At 40.3% G+C, this 21217-nt stretch overlaps 2 protein-coding genes across 2 annotated transcripts in view; both read left to right on the plus strand.

The window, feature by feature from the left end:
• Window positions 1-21217, plus strand: part of LOC311089356 (uncharacterized protein) — a 70693-nt gene that overhangs the window by 20713 nt on the left and 28763 nt on the right. The window lies entirely within an intron of this gene.
• Window positions 12236-17381, plus strand: LOC311089347 (uncharacterized protein). Its single transcript, XM_084123970.1, has 7 exons — window positions 12236-12343; window positions 12732-13046; window positions 13143-13478; window positions 13941-14060; window positions 16493-16552; window positions 16698-16778; window positions 16890-17381. The coding sequence occupies exons 1-7, from the start codon at window positions 12283-12285 to the stop codon at window positions 16943-16945; spliced, it is 1029 nt and encodes a 342-aa protein (XP_083980096.1). The 5' UTR covers window positions 12236-12282; the 3' UTR covers window positions 16946-17381.

Raw genomic sequence — 21217 nt, forward strand, 5'->3', positions numbered from 1 at the left:
GAAATCCTCCCATCACTAACCTTTACCCATGTATATTGTTTAACAGAGGGGTTATTTTCTCTCCATATATCAGTAAGATTAGAGGTTTTAAAAACATTATCAAGTACTGTAGATGACTGAAAATGGGGTTCTTCTCCATTTCTATCAAGCAAAGCATCAAGTGTACAGTTCCAGTCCCCAGCTAAGATAGTAAAACCATTAGCTTGCTGCTTTCCTAAAAACACTTTCAATTTATTAAAAATAATTATTCTCTCAGCTCCTATATTAGGTGCATATACACTCACAAGCATAAAGACAAGACCATTTAAATCAACCTTAACTGCTAAACATCTTCCTGGTTCAATTTCACTTTTTGCTAAAACTTTAGCTTTTATAGAGGGAGAAAAGAGAATAGCAGTTCCTGCACTTAGGTTAGTACCATGTGAGAGCACACATTCATTCCCCCACCACAATCGCCAGTCAACCTCATTGTTTGCATCACTATGAGTCTCTTGTAAGAAAATAACATCTAATTTCTTTAACTTGATGAAATGTATCACTGTATCAGCTTTACTCTTATCTCTCATCCCATTAACATTTAAGGAGCCCACACGTATGGTTTCCATAAGAAGGAAAAAAGATAGAAAAATAACAATCAGAAAGAGATGAGTAGCCATAGTAATTAGTTGTATTTCCCTCTTTTTGGTTTCCCTTTCCCTGTCTTAAACTTTTTCCGAATCTCAGTTATATGTTTTTTTAACCTAAAACGTTTCTGTTTTGATAGCTCATCATTATTGCAACTTTTCCTTGCCCACATTACAGAAGAGATAAACTTATCCAGATCTGGGAAAAATTCACTCACTTCTATGCTTCTACCTTTTGTCTCATCCAGAAATGCATTAATTTGTGCCACAGTGTACAAATCTTCTGTATCTACTTTTGACATTTCTGACCCTTCAGACCAATGTCCATCATCTTTCATACTATCATCTGTATACTGAGATAACCCATCTGTATCATCCACCAAGCATTTATCAGCTATTGTCTGAGATACACTCTCATTTTTTTTTGTTTCCTCAACATCATCATTTATGACAAGAGCAGAACTGCATCCAGCCTTCTCACTACTCTCCACATCCACACCAGCATCGCTTTCACTCACCTCATTGTGCCCGTAGACCTCCTCTAACGGCCTCTTGTTTGGCTTCTTAGGTACTTGTTTATCCTGTTCTGTTGCCGTTTTATCCTCGGTATCACGATGAGCTGATCCATTTTCAGTAACATTAACAGGCAGCTGCTGCTCAACGTCCGCTTTTTTATTAGGACAGGAGAAGCGTTTATGGCCTATGTTTCCACATTCAAAGCACTTTAGATTATCTGTACTTGCATACAGCATATATGATCCATCTCCATGACTTACACGGAACGAGATCTCTAATGTGCGCTCCGTTGAAGTCAGAAACATTAACACTTGTCTCCTAAATGACAAAACGTGTTTGAGATCAGTGTTTTTACAGCCCAATGGGATGTTTCTGACAGGACTTGCGATTTTACCGTATCGGGTTAGTTCTTTAACAATCGCGTCATTTGAGACAAAAGGCGGTACATTGGAAATAGTGACTTTAGTTGCCGGAGCCGTTAAAGGAGTAACGGGCACAAACATTTCCTTAATCCATAATCCATTCTCAGTCACCTGGTTAACTAACTGCTCTGTTTTTAAAAACACGATAACAGCTTTGTTCATACGCGATGCTGAGAGAATATTATCGAAACCTATAATTTCTCCCACCACCACGAGAACATCCTCCACGCTCACGCCAATCTCAGGTACACACCTGCATCCATTACGCAACGACAGGTGCGAGACTCCCTGTCTAACTTCAGTGGCCATACCGACACGCGTCAAAAAGCCGCGAGCGGCTTCAAATACTCAGTAATCTTAAACAAAATTATTAAGACAATTGAGGGGGGAAAAAGAAATAAAAAAACACATTCAAAGTGCTCAATATTCACGCTCGCTCTAACCAACACACTCACTCGCCCCACTACACTCGCACATGCGCAGAGAGAGAGAGAGAGAGAGAGAGAGAGAGAGAGAGAGAGCCCCAAGAAAGGGACCCAGAGAAGAAGAGAGACAGAGCAACAGTTGTAATCTTGTTTTATCCTTTCATGAGAGACGTTCAAACTGGCCAATCAGATAATTACATCTCCCCCCACCGCACTAAAGGTGTGACAGTTCATCGACCCCGAAGTACACACATCTTGGCCTACAGGCCTTGATCACTATCAGCCCCTCTGTGCCTTTAGTTCTACCAGAAAGACTCGGGAGATAAATTGATATAACAAGCGTATATTTATTAACAGCCCAGCAAGCATAAATTTATAAAGTTCTTTGGCGTAGGCCCCGTCCTTAGCGCACAATGCAGCATCAGCATCTGCGAACTCAGACAAATGTAAGTACCAATTCTTTTATACTGCGAGTGTTAGCACATGATTGGTTAGAAGTGAGGTAATACATGATGCGCTGATTGAGTCTTCCTGGCAGAACTTACGCTAAAGCTTTCATGAACTACAAATGGTCCTTGTGGGAGAAAGAGGGGTGGAAAACAGTAAAGCAAATGTCTTTGTTCGTTTCAGATATCTTGGATTATTTTCAGTCCTACACTGAATATCCGATTCAATCACTCCGCAGAAGTAGCAGTGCTTCGCCTTCTGAGAATATAGTTCCCAGTGTGTGTACGGTTAGAAGAGGCTGTGTCTCATGTGACCTTGTTATTTGAACACGCTGTGACTATACAAATCACAACATGTAAATAGGAAAATGTTGGCGTTATTTTGTCACTTATTGGGAGCAGTCGGACATTATTATTTAATCTTTTTTACAGATCGGGCTCGGGTCGGACTCGGGCTCATTTAGCTTCTCTCCTTTCATCATGCTCATAATATACGTGCCGAGCGCAGGCTACTGTATGAAATATTGTTATATTGATAATATTATAAATATGCAAGGCAATATGCGATTACGCGAGTGCAGTGCATCAGGTGACAGTTGACCATGCAGAGCATCAGGGAGAAGTTGGAGCGTGGGGAGTTACTAAAAGTTCCCAATGCTTCAGGAAAAGCTGCATTTTGAAAGAGTTTTGATTTGATTACCACAACAAACAATGAGCCTGAAGCCTTCAACAGTGGATGCTGTTCTTCTTCTTCACAACACTCGCGAATAAACAGCGAATGATGACCAAAGTATATGTAGCCGACTCAGTTCAACAGAGTTTTTCATTTATTATATTTTTATTATTATTTAACGTTAGCCAGTTGGCGAAGAGTTCTTTGAAACGTTGTTCTTCAGTAAAGTTACTTAACATCAAAAAAAGGTCGGCCGTAAATCTTTATTTACTGCTGGATCACATTTGGCTATATAATATTCTCTACTGCATGCTTATGCTTCTCTGTAATGGACAGTCTGTATTCATATTTGTGGCCATAATTGTCGGTGGTGGTAGTTATGTTTGAGGCCTATAATAAAATTTTACCTCTTAGTAGCGTGTGTGTGTGTGTGTGTGTGTGTGTGTGCGTGTAGCAGAGACAGCGCGAATCAGAGAGAGCTTACAGTGATATTGATGTTGGTCTCGGGTCGGGTTCGTGTTGATAAATTGCAGACGTTGTTGGGCTGGGGCCGGATTAGGGCTTGAGAAAACTGCGCGAGTTGGATTGAGTTTGTGTGTGTGTGTGTGTGTGAGTGTGAGTGTGAGTGTTTGCCACATGTGGGTATGTATGATATGCATTGTTTTGATCTATTGTTTTTTTTTTTTTACAAAAATAAATCAATAAAAATGCTTTTTTTTTTTTTTCACCCACTTAACATTGTAGAATCGAGTCAATTTTTCTTGTGTGTGTTCAGGTGGCAAACTTAGGAAAAGTAGCCAAGTCTTGTACCGCTCAGATTAAGGAAAGTATTTTTTAAAAATAAATAAAAATTATTTTGCCCACATTTGTCCCCAATACGGTTTTAATTGGACATTGGACATTTCAGTGAAACTTAAGGTGTGTGAAAACCCCGTACACGTCCATACACTTGAGATGCACAGAGATGATCAGATACAGGACATTTCTGATTACACACACTAGATGTGTTTAGAGATTTCATGTATACCAGCAATTGCTGATGTTGTAATGTTTAAATCCTGGTAAGCATGAGGCCAAGAAAGTTATCAATTCTTAAAGATTTATTAAAATCCTAAAGCAATCCAACAGTGCCAGATGTTACATAATGGTCAGCATGTACAACACACTTCAACTCTTACTCTACACCTTTTATAGGTGACAACATGTGGACTACAGCGCCATCTCCTGACTAATACACAAACACTACATTCCCCCATTACTTAAAGGATTAGTTCACATCAAAATGAAAATGTCCTGATAATTTACTCACCCCAATGCCATCTAAGATATTCATGTCTTTCTTTCTTCAGTTGAAAAGAAATTAAGTTTTTGAGGAAAACATTTCAGGATTTTTCGCCACACAATGGACTTCATCGGTCACCGAATTGTTGAAGTCCAAATCAATGCAGTTTCAAAGGGCTCTGAAGTGCTTCAAAGGGCTCTGCACGATCCCAGCTGAGGAATAGGGTCTTATCTAGCGAAGCCATCGCTCATTTAAAAAAAAAAAAAAAAAAAAAATGTATCACTGACTTTCAGTGTCAGTGTTGAACATTCCAGTCTTACGCACACACACTGCACACACTGCTGCATATTTAAAAAGTGCGTATTTCTTTCTTGTTTATTTTTCTTTCTTTTTCTTTCTTGCGCTTTTAAAGTTGAATTGTGTTTTGGTAACACTTTATAATAACTACAGTTGGTAAATTAAGAGATTTAAGAAAGGCTTCAATTTGTTGTCCATTCTCTAATGGCGGTTGTGAGTACATAATTTTGTAGTATTTCTCCAATGAATTTTGTAACTCTTCTTGTTTATACTGTAAAATATTGGAAGCTGGATGCTTTATTTTGTATATGGTATTATCTTCTCTTTGTTTTTGTAACCTCCTTGCAAGAATTGTAGGCGATCTAGGTCCAGATTCAGAGTATTTTTGTTTAGCAAAAATCATCTTTTTTTCTATTTCTTGGGTATATAATAAGTCAATTTAATTTCTAATTTTCTTCATTTTGGTCAGCAAATTAGAGGTTGGTGCCCTTTTGTGTTGCACTTCAAGGTTTTTTAATTCTTTGTTAAGATCTGTAAGTCTTAATTGTTTGTTTTTTCTATTGTAAGCACACCAAGATTAGCCTGGTTCTACCAGACTCTCGTACATTTCATTTGTACAGCGAGTCTGGCCTCTCTCCATTGACAAGCGTTAACTTCCTTGTAGGCGGGTACTCTGATGAAGTTCAAAACTATTGGATCTGACCAGAGTCACTCTGGATCTGCCATAACCAGTTGCTAACGTTTGGTCGTGACGTATGTCAACTCAAACTAGCGCACGATCTCAACGTCATCGTTCTCAGCCACTCCCTCTGTTCGCTGATTGGACCGGTTAAAAATTGATCGGAGAAAACCAAAGAATACACCACAATCCCAGACGGAGTTACTGAAGGAAAATGAAATTGAGCGGAAGTACGTAGGAGGGCGGAGCCAGGCTACACCAAGATATAATGTTCCCGCGAATAACTGCTTTTAAGGCATCCCACACTATTACCGCATCAACCTCTCCCTTATCGGTTTCCTCCAGAAACTGTTTTATTTCCTTTCTCAGCCACTGAGCCTTTTCCTTTCTGAGCCACAAATTGTGGAATGTTTAAAGCACTTGTGTTCAATCTCCACAATGTTTTACGAGGTCCGTAGAGCCAATATCACAAAACTTATTTTGGAGCAATCTCTCTTAACACAAAAAAATAATCTATTCTAGAATATGTGTTATGGGGGAATGAATAAAAAGTGTAGTCACGTCTTAGTGGATAGAAGTCTCTCCAAAGGTCTAGTATGCCCAATTCCACCATGAGATTGTTAACTTTCTTATGTAATGATGTAGTAGGTACCTTTTTGGATGTATCTAATTCAGGGTTGAGGCAAAGGTTATAGTCACCCCCGCAGATTACAAGTCCTGTTGCTTTCACCATTAAATCAAACATGTTCCTGTACAGACCAAAACTACTTCCAGGAGGAACATAAACATTACATATTGTGATTATTACATTATTTATCTTTCCACTAACCATTATATATCTTCCTTCCTTATCGGATATCTCTGATATGTACTATACTCAAAAGGTATTTTTTGTGAGACTAATATTTTTACCCCTCTTCTTCGACCAGATTTATAGGATGAATAATAAGCCCTTGTGTATCCCAATCTTCTAATTTTTTCATGTTCTGTTAAAGAAAGATGTGTCTCTTGTAATAGGACAATCTGAGCATTTTCCGTTTCATTTTTGATAAAGTTTTACTTCTCTTACCTGGGTTTGAAATGCCCTTGACATTAAGTGATACTATCTTAATGTCCTGTATATTCATACTTTTCTTATCTGGTAACCCTGTATAAGGCCTCCCCCATGCACCATGTCCAGTTTTATAAAGCTTATGCACCAACAAAATCTCTCCCAAAGAACATGTATTAAACAATAACGAACAAAGTAAACAATGACAACATTATCATGATGAAACCAAAATAAAACACGTGTTCCCAAGGTTGAGGCTCATATCAAGAGAGCCCTGCAAGGCCTTGAACAGTCTAGGTCCCAATAGGGAGAAGTCCCACCTCGTCGCGTAGATGGGGCCCTATATATTGTCCACACACTAGCAAGATTTTGTGTTGAAAAAAACATAAGCATACTCAAAATTTGGTTGTCCCGACCCTTCATTATATGAACTAACAAAAAAAAAAAGGGAAGTAGGAACCCTTTCATTGAAAAAGGGGCAAGTCACTCATACTTCTAGTAAAAGTAATCTGACTTTATGAGGCGACCTTGAAGCATCAGTCCTCAATAGGTAGTCTTCTGAATCCCTGGAGCTTTTCCTTGAATCGTGCGTGATTGGCTTTTCTGTGTATTGTCCCCTGTTGCACCGAGCTCTTGGTCGCCGCTCCACACATGTCGTGGTCTTCTCACCGTCTGCCACGAAGACAAGAGTTGAATCTCCTCATGATCCGGGACTGCTGTGGACGGTACGATGGCGACAGGGAACCCGCGAGCTGCTATATCTCTCGTCGCTTCTGCTGCGTCCTGGTAGAGATGGGTGCCATCATCATAAAACACCCGCATCTTCGCTGGATATGGGGTTTGAAACCTGATACGTTCATTTTTCAGTATTGTTTTGGCACCCGCGTACTCGTTGCGTTTTTTAACCCTCTGAGGTCTGAGCTGTTTTCTGGGCCCTGGAGGTGTTCTGACATGCTCTGACATTTCTGGTTATATCTGTTACTTGTGACATTTTCATGGCTAAAGTCTAATTACACTGTATTCAGCACAAACTCTGCTACAATAATATATCAACAGCATGTATGTAAAAGTTTGTAGTTTTGAGATAATGACATTTATGCCTGGTTTGTGAAAATACAAAAAAAAATTCTCACTGAAATAAGGCTATGAAACTCATACTGATTATTTCTTCACAAGACTTTTGAAAATTGTACCACGTAGCCTAGAATATTTGCTCTAAAACTATGTGAAAATCACCCTGACTGCTCATTCAGATAAGACAATATATTGATTTAAAAATTTTACGACGTGTTTTGTGTGAAAAAGCCTTATGCGAGAGGTCATTAATATGTAAGCTTTTCTCACCTGAGAAAGACAAAGACCCTCCCCTAACGGCCCTATTAGGAGCTATCAGGCCCTGTCATTCTGAGCAACCTTACACAATACTGTAAATGAGGAGATTTAAAAAAGAATGGCTTTTAAATTGTTTGGATTTATTTACAACACAACATAGTCCAAAGATACACAACAAGTGCCAAAAAAGCTCTTATTGAAAACAATGATCCAAAGACAGAGACCTTTGTGCCATTCCTAAAAACATTGTACATACCTTTCATTTCCAAGGTGTTTGATTTTCACTTTACCATGTTCATGTACACTGAAGTCCTCAGTGGCATCTGGGCCCTGAAAAAAAAAAGTGAACATACTGATATCAAGAGAAAGGCCTGCACGATTTTGGGAATAAATTTTTCTGGTTAAAATTGCTTTTTGAAATTCACAGAATACACACACACACACACACACACACAAATGTTTCCAACAATATATAATATAATGAACAGTGAACACCAGGTTTGTTGTGCCTTGTAGGCATAAGCTATGCGCAGTGCTGGATAAAATATGATACATTCAAACGTGATCACGATCCAAAATATGATACATTCAAACGTGATCACGATCCAAAATATGATACATTCAAATGCGATCGCGCTCAAATATAAAACATTATGGTTACCATACATATCTACGTTTGAGCAGATATCCACAAACACAGTAACAGTAAACACGGGTCTAAATATTATAATATTCACCATATATCTAGCAACAGTTCAACTGCAATGTGAAATTTATGCAACAATAGCAAACTAATATGTAAGAATTTCTTACCTTATCTTTCTTGTCTTCAAATCGGGTTCTTCTTCTTCTGATGTAAATCCAATGTAAGCTCAGGCACGTCTTTCAAACTCGACGAAAAGTGAAGTGAAGTGTTTTGTTGTTGAGATAATGAGCGCAATCGCGTTCCATGTGGAGATTTGCATGTCAATCTCTTTTGCGCGAGTGGGCATGGTAAATTAAAAAATAATTAGGAAGCGTTTGAGAAGCTGGACATCTTGTTGGTTTTATACAAATTACTTAAACAGAGAATATTTGTTTTCGTTTTGAATCCGATCATTTAAAAGTACACACTTAAATGTTTATAAAGGTGTATGGCTCATAAATGTGTGACAAGTATTCGCTGAGTTTTGTTTCAGTTTATAGACGTGCTCAAGAAAAAAAAGTTCACCGCGACGGAGAGGCAGAACGCACACCCTGTTTATTTTCTTTATTTTACAAAAGCACAATGTTTTGATTTGATTGTAAGTGGACACATACAAAAGTAGAAATATCACAGATTCTTTTTTTATATTTCTTTTTTCTGTATGACCATAAATGATGGAGTAATTTAAGTTTATAGTGCTACAATGTGGAGAAAATCCAGCAAAACGCGCCGGCGCGTTTGTCGACCTCAGAGGGTTAAGCACTTCAACTGGAAAGTCATGGTCAACAAAGAAACGCATTTCATCACAGAATACTTATTTTTTCTGCCATGCTTTCCGGAGAACCTCCTCTTTTGTGCGGTAGCTCCTAAACTTTACCACGAAAGAGCGGGGCTTCCCTTGCGCACTGTCCAGTTTTTGAGTCAGTGCGAGATGTGCTCGTTCAATTCCCAGATCCCGGTCTTCAGAAAGGTCTAGCGCTTTTTTAAACAAATTATCCAAAAAAGGAACCATATCGGCCCCTTCCTTATTTTCGGGTATACCGTAAATCCGCAGATTCTCCCTACGTGCACGACCCTCCTGGTCTATCAGCCTAGCTTCCAACTTAGCTTGGCGTTGGGTTAGCCTCTTAATTAGCATCGAGGCCACTTGTAGCACCATCTCTGTTTCCTCTATTCTTCCCTCCGCTTCATCCAGTCTGTCATTCACGTCTTGTATTTCTTGTTTAATGTCCACCAGCTGCATGTTATTATCTTTTCTAAATTCGCGTAGTCTGTCCAGGATTTGTTGCAGGCTGGGCTCAGGTGTGTCGCCGCCCTGAGGGCTTATCTCCGGGGAGTAGCCTCGGTAACTCCCTGTGTCCGTCTCATGCTTTCCGCTAACACAACATTGTGTCAGAAGTTTAGAAAAACAATTAACTGTTAGTTGCGATGCCACCATAAATGCTCGGGAGAGAGTGTGTGCGCGGACAGAAATGAAGATTAAAGCGGAGATCGGAGAAGCCACGAGTGAGCGAGATGGAGAAAAGAGGACAGATGAGCTGGTGAGATACAGCAGGAAAAATAAAAGGAGGTGACAGTGGATGATGAAGCAGCAAGTATGCAGCATCTGATGCCGTCACTGATGCCCCCAGGCAAGTTTGGTTTCAGCCATATTAGTGAAAGGCCCAAATGGATGCGACGCTTTGAGCGTTGTAGAATTGCGTCAGGCCTAGACAAGCAGTCACGAGAATATCAGGTTAATACATTTATGTACCATCGGTGACGAAGCTGAAGATATCCTGAATGTTCTTCCTTAGTCTGAAGAGGACAAAAAGTCATATGAGACAGTGGAAACGGCGTTCACATGGCATTGTGTGAGCAAACGTAATGTGATTTTTGAACGTGCACGTTTTAACAGACGTAATCAAGAGGCAGGAGAGAGTCTAGAAGCTTTCATCACTGCTGCACATGCTCTGGCAGAATATAGTGAGTCTGGAGCTTTAAGAGACGAACTGATAAGGGAATGGGGGATGGCAAACTCCAGCCACCCTGCAAAGTCCTGTATGGGCCCAGTAACCAGGCCCTCGATGTTCAGGGACTATTCACACTCAACGTAATGACGAACGCGGTTGCCCAGCCCTGTTTGTTTGAACCGCAAGAGGCATCAATTGCCGTCATTACGTTGTGCGTCAAGTTCAAGTGTTACTGTTTTGGCACAAATCGATGCGTACGACCGTCTGCCGGAAGCTAGATATTTTAGTCGATAAAGTTGTAAATATTGATATTTTTCTTACATGAACGCACAATATTATTGATCTGCCTTATTTAGGGTGGACGATGATGCAATTTTCTTCTAGAAACAAACTCTGTTGTATTATTTTTATGTTATCAATGTGAAGCTGATTTGATACAATCTGTATTGTAAAAAGCGCTATATAAATAAAGGTGACTTGACTTGACTTGACTTGACAACAAAAGAGTGATTAAGGCAGACGATGATGAAACACAACAAACCTGACTGTGACAGACACAAAAGGCAACTATTTCTGTGGAGAGCAAGTTCGGTCCGACTACGGCATGATTTGTATCATTGTTCTTGATGTGATTCAAGAAATCTGTCAAGACCCGTTTCATTACAAAAGGAAAAAATAAAAAATCTTTTTTTTCTCCTTTTTCTTCATTATATTTTTACAAGGAAGCAATATCTTGAGTATCTTCAGAGCATGGTGTCGATGACACATACTGACTTTCATAATGACACACCAAGGTATTCATAAAATATAGCCAACACTGGCTCATTGGAAAAATGTTGCAAAAGGCAAAATACATTCCAATATTTACATTTTACTGCCATTTTTAAAAGAAATGAAGACTAGAGGCAGTAAAACAGCAAGTACGTTTAATCACTTTCACACACATTTGTGATAACTTATTAAGCTTGCTCAGTAGCTCCGCCTTGGGTTCGAATCCCGTGAAAGACGAGTCATGATATAAGAGCTCAAAGTTCATAAATAATCTTCAATAATCTTCAATCTTCAGTTCATCTGTTCCGGAAAAAAAGACTAAACACGCTTTTAGCACCACTCACTGGTCATTTCACGCTGAAACTGTTGCGAAACGTGCACAACACAACGTATTTTTGCAAAAATGTTGCCACAGGAACGTTTTTCAAATGAGCCAGGGTTGCAACATCGCATTTTGCAGCAAATGAAATTCAAAATAGATTTTAATGCATCTCTGAATCGCTTTAAACAGCTCCGTCTGTGTCACAGCACACAAAACCAGCTGAGTGAGAATCATCCCCGTCAGAGCGGCTCGTGCCACTGCCAAATCCACCGGCCAAAGGGAAAATGACTGGCATTTGGTGTTTGTCGTGTTAATAAAGGAATCTGGATCTGATATATTTCTCAGGGCTGGAGAGAGTAAAGCAGATTATAATCCATGGTTAGAAACTCTTCCTGAAGAGATTTAAGTGAAGTGTGTGAAAATACTTTCTGTTTCACCAAACTGGAGCTGACGTTAATCATTTCAAAATACCTTAAAAACTGTGTTAGAATTAATTTTCTACAAGTTAGTCATGGATATTGGAAATGCTTTCAGTAGCAAACCAATTTTATTACTAATAATGCAATTATTTTATTTCTAGATTTTAACGTCATGCGGGAAACTGCTGAAACTAACAGTAATGCTCTCGTGTGCAAAAGTTGCCAATAAACTGTTCAGAGCAGATGTGTGTGTGAGACAGTGCGGTTCACAGTATGCACTTCTCACACGTTTCATGTTCAAGTTAATAACCACAGGAGGAGCTGCTGATGTTTAAAGGAGGAGCTGTAACTATATATAATGCTGACGAAGTCTGACAGAAACAGAAAATGGCTGATAAGTGTGATCTGTGTCTGCTGGGACTGATCATTCTCTCTTCACTTCTCACAGGTAAAGAAATCTGTATTTTCTCTAAAGACATTTAGTGGAATTAGTCTGGAAAGAGTTCATTTGAACATGCTCAGTTTATTCTTGCACACATTCACGTTGTGAGCTCAGATTTGTGTATTGATACACACAGATCATACTGTATTATTCCTGATACTGGACATAGTGTCACTCAAACATCTGATGATGAAGAATTATCTTCATATTAAGAGTGTGTCAGTGATTTGAACAGCTCTCTGATAAAGACTAATAGTTTATTCTGGAGAGTGTGTTGTTTACTTTAGTCAGGAAAAATACTATGATTTAAAACTTCTGCTTTTTATGCTGGTGTGTTTTATGTTTCATTTATTAATATATATCATAATGATCACTGAGATATACTGTGTTTCAGGAACCAGTGGAGTGGATGATCATGTGTTCATCAGTTCTGGTGAAAATGTCTCTCTGTCCTGTAATAAAGCTCTTTCTGACTGCAAATCAACTACATGGGCCTACTCTAACGGACATTCAAGGAGAGTTAAACTGATTACTGGAGGGATAAAGAATAAAGACACAGAGAGACATGAGAGACTGAGTCTGGAGTCTGACTGCTCTCTGAACATCAAGAACGTCACAGGAGAAGATTATGGATTATACAGATGCGAACAATATGTGAATGACAGAGAACAAGGACCTGAATCTTTTGTTTATCTGCATGTTCTTCATGGTAATTTATGAGTATGTGGTCAATTTAAAAAGGGCAGATTCTCCCTTTAAACTCAGATGATGATTGAAGAGTCTGTGATTTGTGTCTTGTGATCAGTTTCAGTGTCTCCATCATCATCATCATCTTCATCCTCATCCTCACAGACTGAGATCAGTCCAGACCGCTCTGTGACTCTCTCCTGTCAGTTGTATTCATATATATACTCCTGTGATTATTTGGTCAGTTATGAGGGACTTGAGCTGTTGTGGGTGAATCAGGCTGGTGTTGATCTGAAGACAGACTCCAGATATCAGATATTATCATCAGATCGTGACTGTATCCTCACTCTGACTACAACACTCCTGAATGAAGATGACAACAGAGAGTGGAGATGTCAGCTTACTCGCAGAGATCAACTGGAGACCTCAGTCAGATACACTGTCAAGTATTCAGGTGAGAAAACACTCTTTTCTGACAGATTTGTGAAAACTTCCACAGATTGGCTCTACTCTTTCTGATGGCTTCATACGTTTTGGAGTTGTAAAATATTAGTGGTCAAAGTCATAAACTGCTTAACAATCCTTATAATTCCCAATATTGGCCTCCTACATGGGTCATACATGATATATTGCATAAATTAGACGAGTGTATTAAAGCCTAGTATGACCCATGTAGGAGGTCGGCTTTAGGAATTATAAGGCTTATGTCCTTCATTCAAGCTGAAGGTTTATTTGCAGAAGCTCAACTGTGTTTCACTCTCATATAAACCAGGAATAAATTATACAGTAACACAGTAATACAGTTATACAGTAATACAGTACAGTCTCTTCTCAACTACTGCCACTGTAAACTGTGATGATGAACACAAACTGCATTTGATGATTGATATGAACATATGATGTTAATGTCCTGCAGATGATGCGTCTGAACATTCATCTTCTGCAAATCCAGTCGCTTCACCAACACTGATTCCAGTCAGAAGCTCAAACTCTGAGAAGAAATCAAGCCGAACTACAGCAGCAGCTCCTACACAAGGTTCATGATCACATGATCACTGTATAAATAGATTTATCTTTGGTGAATGGCGATAGTCATTCTCCTCCTGACAGCTTGAGAGTGAAGTAAGAAGATAATAGATGACAGACTCGTGCACATATTCATCATTTCTGTGATGTGAAGCTCCAGTATTATGTGATCAGACATGGGCAGTATTTCAATTAAATGTATTTTAAATACGTATTTAATTACTTTAGTGTATTTTGTAATTTGTATTTTGCAGGTGTGGAAAAAATAAAATGTAGTTTGTAACAAAATATTTTGAGGGAGTGTATTTAGAGTATTTCAAATACTTAAATACTTAAGAAAAATCACCATATGCTTATCACCATAGTAAATGATTTTGCCATATTTTCGGTCTGATGTTGGCAATGGCAGTGTCCAGGTTAGATGCACGAAAATCACGTAATACCCTGTAGACCGGGCTCCCTCCAAGAAGTGAATGAGTTTTGAACACAGGAGAAGAAGTGGCGCTGCTCCTCTTAAAAACGGCATTAATGTAAAGTGTTTTGTGAAAAATATACAGTCTTTTCATCAGGGGGTCAATCCACCTTTGGCTAACAAGCCTTCACCTGCTGTTAGCATTCCATTGACTCCCATTCATTTTGGTGTCACTTTGACAGCGAATAACTTTACATCTAAGGCGTTTAAAGACTCCATTTGTCCATTATTTATTTCTAAAGAAACACGACTATGTATAAAAGGCTCCATTACCCTGTATCTTGCGTTATGGCCCAGTAGAAGCAGTTTTTGTAAAAGTAGGCTAATGATTGCGTCATAACCACACGACTCTCTAGAAATTACCATATAGACAGGAGGAGAAGCTCGCAGTCAATCGGGGGGACGTGGAGGCATAAAGTCTGATAAAGTCAAGGGAGAAGCCCATAGAGAGTCATAAAGTTGTTCCTGCTCCTAGCTCATGGACACCTCCTACTCACGCTCTCCGTCTCTGCAAGTTTCGGAAGGGAATGATTCAGATTTCTCTTGGCACAGCTACTAGAAGACAGACGGTTTGCTCACGTCATATTCACGTCGTCAAGCTCAGTTTGAGCCTGCGCAGTACGGTCAGCCATCAGGAAGTGAGTGCTTCTAATTTGCTTCACTTTTCTCCGTTGAAACCTATGGGGTCGCTGTGTCCAGTTTACATACTGTCTATGATTTTCATTAGTCGACGCCAGACCATTAATCTTACAGATTTAGGTCTGGATTTCCAGGCTATAGTGAGGTAGGGGTCTCGGGAGAATAATATATATATATACTGTCACGGAATGGATGAATGTGAGACGAGGATTCAAATGCAGAGGAAATTTAATAGACAGGCAGACAAGGTACAAACTCAAAAAACTCAGAATTGCAAAACGGGAAGGAAACACCAGGAACGAGCAACTAGGACAAACGAACCAACACAGGACTACAAACACAGGGAGGCTAAATAGGGGAACAAACAAAGGAGGGTAACGAGAAAGACAGGTGGGACAAATTAACCAATAATCAGATAACAAGATGGGAGGGGCTAGACAATAGACAGGAGAGCACATGGCGCAAGGAAATAACAAGACAGCCATGTGCTCACAACAGACCAAACAACACAAACACATGACAAACCGGGAGTGTCACAGCTCTGTCAAAAAACAAGAGAAAACTCCGAACAAGGGTGACAGAACTGTGACATATACCACTCTCAAAATCTATTTTAGAGGTCAGGCTATAGGCCTACTGTAGTAGGCTTAAAGGCATTAATTTAATGTACATTCAGTAAAGCAATATGGTGTGCATTTTCCTGTATTAATTATGAAGAAGTAATTGATTTATATTGAATAGATTTCATTCTGGCTAAATGTTTTATTAATAGAGCTTGTTCTTTGTGTAGTAATTTGAGTTATGGCTGTGTAAATTGCAACTGATAATCTAACAGTAATATTTTTAACCATTTAGTTTGAAATGCAAGACATCAAACACGTTTTGCTATTAAGGGCAGCCTACCACACCATTGATGTGAACTTAGCTATACATGCCATTTACGTCAGAGGGAGCTATTTCAGGCCCTGTAGAGATTTAGTGAAATGCCCATGCTTTTTTATTTTGCTACTTTGCCATTTTGTATTTACACATTTCTCATATGTGTTATTGCTACTATTTGTGTTATTGACCTTTCAGTAATAAAAAAAAAAAGACTTAAAATTATTGTGGGAGTATTTTTGTATTTTCAAAATACTAATTACTTGTATTTTATTTAAATACATTTTTCACATCAGTATTTTGTATTTTATTTTGTTACATTTCATGAGCCAGTATTTGTAGTTTGTAACAAAATAGTTTTTAATGTATTTGTGCCCACCTCTGTATGTGATGATGATGTTGTGTATATGTGGCATTATGTGTTGAACTGAACTAACAGACGTGATCCACAGATCCAGCTGATACAGCATCAGAAACTGGAGTCTGTGTGACTGCTGGATCATTATACAGAGGTACGACACGTTCATTTATACTGACAGCTTTATAACATTAAACTATCAGTCAGTCTGTAAATGCTTCATCAATAACTGCTGATAGTTGAATACCCTTGACTTCAGTCATGTACAGTTTCTCTTCTTCCTCTCATGTTTCCTGCAGTGATTGTGAGTATTGTTGAGATCGCAGTGTTTGCTGCTCCTACTGTGATTCTTCTTCAGATCATCTGTGCAAGAAGAGCTGGTGAGTTTTGAGCCGCACACAATCTGATGATTCACACTCATCTGATCTGGAACAATCTGCAATCATGATAAAAACACATACGAGAGGTCAGTCAATGCTTTTATTTTGCAGGGAGGAAGGACTCGAAGCACCCAGAGGAAATAGAGATGCCGACAATATTAGAATAAAATACTGATGAGTTTAGAGCCAATCTGCAGCAATATTTACAATAGCAAAAACTTACAGAGGATTGTTCATTGTTTTATTTTCTTCTTCTCAGAAAACAGAGAAAAAACTCTGAGCACTTATAGTGACATAATCATGTTTAGATTCAAATGTTTGTTTTTTTACATATAAAAAGCCAGATTTATTTTCATTTATATGGATTTTATGGATATATTTGCCTACAGTGTTGAAAGTCATTCTCTTGCGCTTCATATGTAAACTGCTTTAAATATAATATTAATACAGTAATGGACAGACTCAGACTGTATAATCTCTCTCTGTTCTGTGTGATGGAGCTGATTTGAGGATTCTTGGATCTTGTCTGTTCATTCCTGTTTTTAGCATCTTTTTTCATTTTGAATGATTGCTATAATTTTCTTAATAAACCTCTGCAGTTGTGTTTAATACAGGTAAGTCTCCTTTCCTGAGATGTTTGTTGCGAATATGTTAATTCCCCTTCATGAACTGGTAATGTATCTGTAAGTCCACTGAAGCGAGTTGTAGTTGAGAAGCCGCTTCAATAACCGAGAGCTAGATATTGGGTCTTAAACACCTCACGACACCCTGAAGGACCCACTGAGAGGTCAGACTTGAAGCACTGTTCCTGAGATGCTCTTCTTGGTGGTTAACTGTAAGCAGCAGACAGATCCAGCAAGAGGAGAACTGAGGATTCGGAGGCTCCTCTTGCCAGTCTCAGAGCTTCAATAACCGAGAGCAGGGCCGTCTCAGTTTAGTGGCGCTTCTGAAGCCAGACTGGGTGTTGTCCAGGAGGATGTTCTGTGTGAGAAATGTAGATAGTTGGTCGAAAACGACTCGTTCAAGTGTTTTAGCAAAGTGGTCCAGAAGTTCAGGGAGGCGGAAGTTAAATCAGTGGTGCTTGAGAAATACATCCCAGATCTTCCAGAGCATTTGTAGTGTTGATAAAGGAGTCTGGATCTGATATATTTCTCAAGGCTGGAGAAAGTAAAGCAGAACGTTATAATCCATGTGTAGAAACTCCCTGAAGACAGTTAATTTTAACTTTACAGACACTCATGTGCAAATGCAGGTTTATTTTACCAAGCTGATGCTAATAATTACTTTACAATACTTTTAAAATAGTCAAATCAAGTCACCTTTATTTATATAGCGCTTTTTACAACACAGATTGTATCAAAGCAGCTTCACAGTGATAGCATGAAAATAATACAACAAAGTTTGTTTCTAGAAGATAATTGCATCATCGTCCTCCTTAAGTAAGGCAGATCAATAATATTGTTGAATATTAAATGTCCCCAACTAAGCAAGCCAAAAGCCAAGGTAACAGTAGCAAGGAACCAAAACTCCATCAGAGACAGAATGGAGAAAAAACCTTGGGAGAACCCAGGCTCAGTCGCTCAGTTCTCCTCTGGCCAACCAGACAATCAGTGTGATTAACAGTATATGCATTTTTCACTCGTTTCACGCATGGAAAGCAACACTTCACTGTGGGACACAGTGTGCGCTTTATTTTACCAAGCTGATGCTTATAATTACTTTACAATACTTTTAAAATCTGTTTTATAATTCAGGAAACTGCTAAAATAAGGAAGGAAGCTAACAGTAATGCTCTTGTGTGCAAAAGAATATCTTATAAACTGTGTTCAGAGCAGATGTGTGTTGAGAGAGTGTGGTTAACAGTATACGCATGTCACGCACGTCTCACACATTTCACACATGTAAAGCAACACTTCACTACGGAAACTCTTGCAGAATTTAAACACTGAGTTGGTCAGAACAGAGGAAGTTAATAACCACAGGAGGAGCTGATGATGTTCAAGTCTTTACAAAGGGGACTTTACAAATGCTCACATAATATAAGCATTTTAGAGCTTATAATATGAATAATGCTCAACGTCAAGTATGAAGTAAATGAATGATGATCATAAACAACCGCTAACAAATCTGGATAAACAGAATCACACAAGAATTAGACAAAATACAAATCGAGAAATAAAAGAGCAATGAACTAGACTCTTACCTGTCATCCCTATTTATGAGCAAACACTGGAAGATTACATAAGCTTGAATGATTGCAGCTCATGAATGCTTTAGACTACAGTCCTAGCCATGGTTTCTTTTAAAAGACACTTAGGAGGTTTTGGTCAAGTAAAAGCAAGTAGCAATATAACTGAAAAAAAAAATGAAGTTTAAATTTATTTTAAGCACTTGCAGTTTAAACAAGCAAAACGACCCACCGTTTTAGTGTTTGCAGTAAAGAGCTATATTAGAATAACACACACACATCAATGTCTGCCATGAAGAGTCGTTAACGTAAGATTTCACTCATTTCTTTCTAAATCATGTAAGCTGGAGAAACTGGAAGAACTGGTTGAGGAACGACCACTCCTCGAGAAGACAAAGGACCTTGCTAGAAGTTACCCTTATCTACATTTCTTCCCCTCATCCCCCACTCTTTCTATCACCAAAACTCACACAAGAATATATATGGTTTAATGTGAATGATTATCATCGAGTATTATTGTTACGAACTTGCTCCGAGACACGAGGGTTAAGATCCAAACGCAGCTTTATTGTGGGTAATCCAGAGGCGTAATCCAGTGTACAGGCAAAAGGTCAAAACACAGGTAGGCAGTCCAAACAAACCAACAAAGAAACAAACAAAACAGGCAGGGACCAGAGTCAAAAGAGTAATCCAGGGAACGGGGCAAGAAATCCAAATAAACCAAAAGACAAGAAACCAGGGAAAACGCTCGGAATTGCAGTGTAACACTTAAACAAGACTTTGCGGTGAGTGAATGAATGAACATGGTATAAATAGACTAACAGGATGATGAGACACAGGTGAATGCAATCAGTGAATGAGGTACAGGTGAATGTGATCAGTGATAAGTGATGATAAGTCCGGGCAGTGAGTTATGGGAAATGTAGTTTGTGAGTGATAATAGTCATATGTGGAGTGCCCTCTGGTGGCTCTCAAGGGCACTCCAGCTGGTGACCGTTACATAGCCCCCCCTTTAAGGAGCGGATTCCAGACGCTCCTAAAACTGTCCAGGAGGGAGGTGGAGCGGAGGCGGACCCGGGGGCGGGATGGAGGGCCAGGCCCGTGCAGCGGAAGAGGACCTGAAGACTCCGGCAGGGCGGAAGGCCAGGGCGGAGCAGGCTGTGCAGGCGACCAGTGACGAGACACTGGCTCGGCGGCGGTCATCTTGTCCGGAGACACTGGCACGGCGGCGGCCATCTTGTCTGGAGACACTGGCTCGGCAGACGTGACTTGAACAGACACTGGATCGTGTAGGCCATCTTGTCCGGAGACACAGGCTCAGAAAGAGGAAGAGGAACAGATTCAGGCTCAGTATCAGATTCAGGCTCAGGAACAGATTCAGTCTCGGCAGGACAAGACTCTTGACGGGCGGACGTGACGTGAAGCTCAGTCTCTGGATCGGCTGACGTGACGTGAAGCTCAGTCTCTGGATCAGGATCAGTGCGCTCTGAGCTTGACGGGACCAGCGGCGGCGAGGGCTTTGAGCTGGGTAGGACCAGCGGCGAAGAGGACTCTGAGCTGGTTAGGACCAGCGATGAAGAGGGCTTTGAGCTGGACAGGACCAGCGATGAAGAGGGCTCTGTACTGGACGGAACCAGCGGCGAAGAGGGCTCTGAGCTGGGCAGGACCAGCGGCGAAGAGGGCTCTGAGCTGGTTAGGACCAGCGATGAAGAGGGCTTTGAGCTGGACAGGACCAGCGATGAAGAGGGCTCTGAACTGGACGGAACCAGCGGCGAAGAGGGCTCTGAGATGGGCAGGACCAGCGGCGAAGAGGGCTCTGAGCTGGACGGAACCAGCGATGAAGAGGGCTCTGTGCTGGACGGGACCAGCAGTGAAGGCTCTGTGCTGGACGGGACCAGCAGTGAAGGCTCTGTGCTGGACAGGACCAGCGGTGAAGAAGGCTCTGTGCTGGACGGGACCAGCGGTGAAGAAGGCTCTGTGCTGGACGAGACCAACGGTGAAGAGGGCTCTGTGCTGGACGGGACCAGCGGTGAAGAGGGCTCTGTGCTGGACGAGACCAGCGGTGAAGGCTCTAGCTTGGCGGGCATGTTGCTTGCTGTCTCAGGCGCGGCGAGCATGACGCTCTCAGTCTCAGGGGCGGCGGGCATGACACATACTGCCTTGGCTTCGGCAGATTTGGCGTGAAGTGCGGGCTCGGCTGGACTGGCGTGAAGTGCAGGCTCGGCTGGACTGGCGTGAAGTGCAGACGGTG

This window comes from Abramis brama (genome assembly GCF_963993115.1).
Source record: "Abramis brama genome assembly, chromosome: 1".
NCBI lineage: Eukaryota > Metazoa > Chordata > Actinopteri > Cypriniformes > Leuciscidae > Abramis > Abramis brama.

Bases quoted from the DNA above. Each gene is read 5' to 3' on its own strand.
- LOC311089347 (XM_084123970.1), top strand. From the start codon at position 12,283: ATGGCTGATAAGTGTGATCTGTGTCTGCTGGGACTGATCATTCTCTCT. The intron at 13,479-13,940 runs GTGAGAAAACAC...AATGTCCTGCAG, and splicing joins ATACACTGTCAAGTATTCAG to ATGATGCGTCTGAACATTCA. The intron at 14,061-16,492 runs GTTCATGATCAC...CGTGATCCACAG, and splicing joins AGCAGCAGCTCCTACACAAG to ATCCAGCTGATACAGCATCA.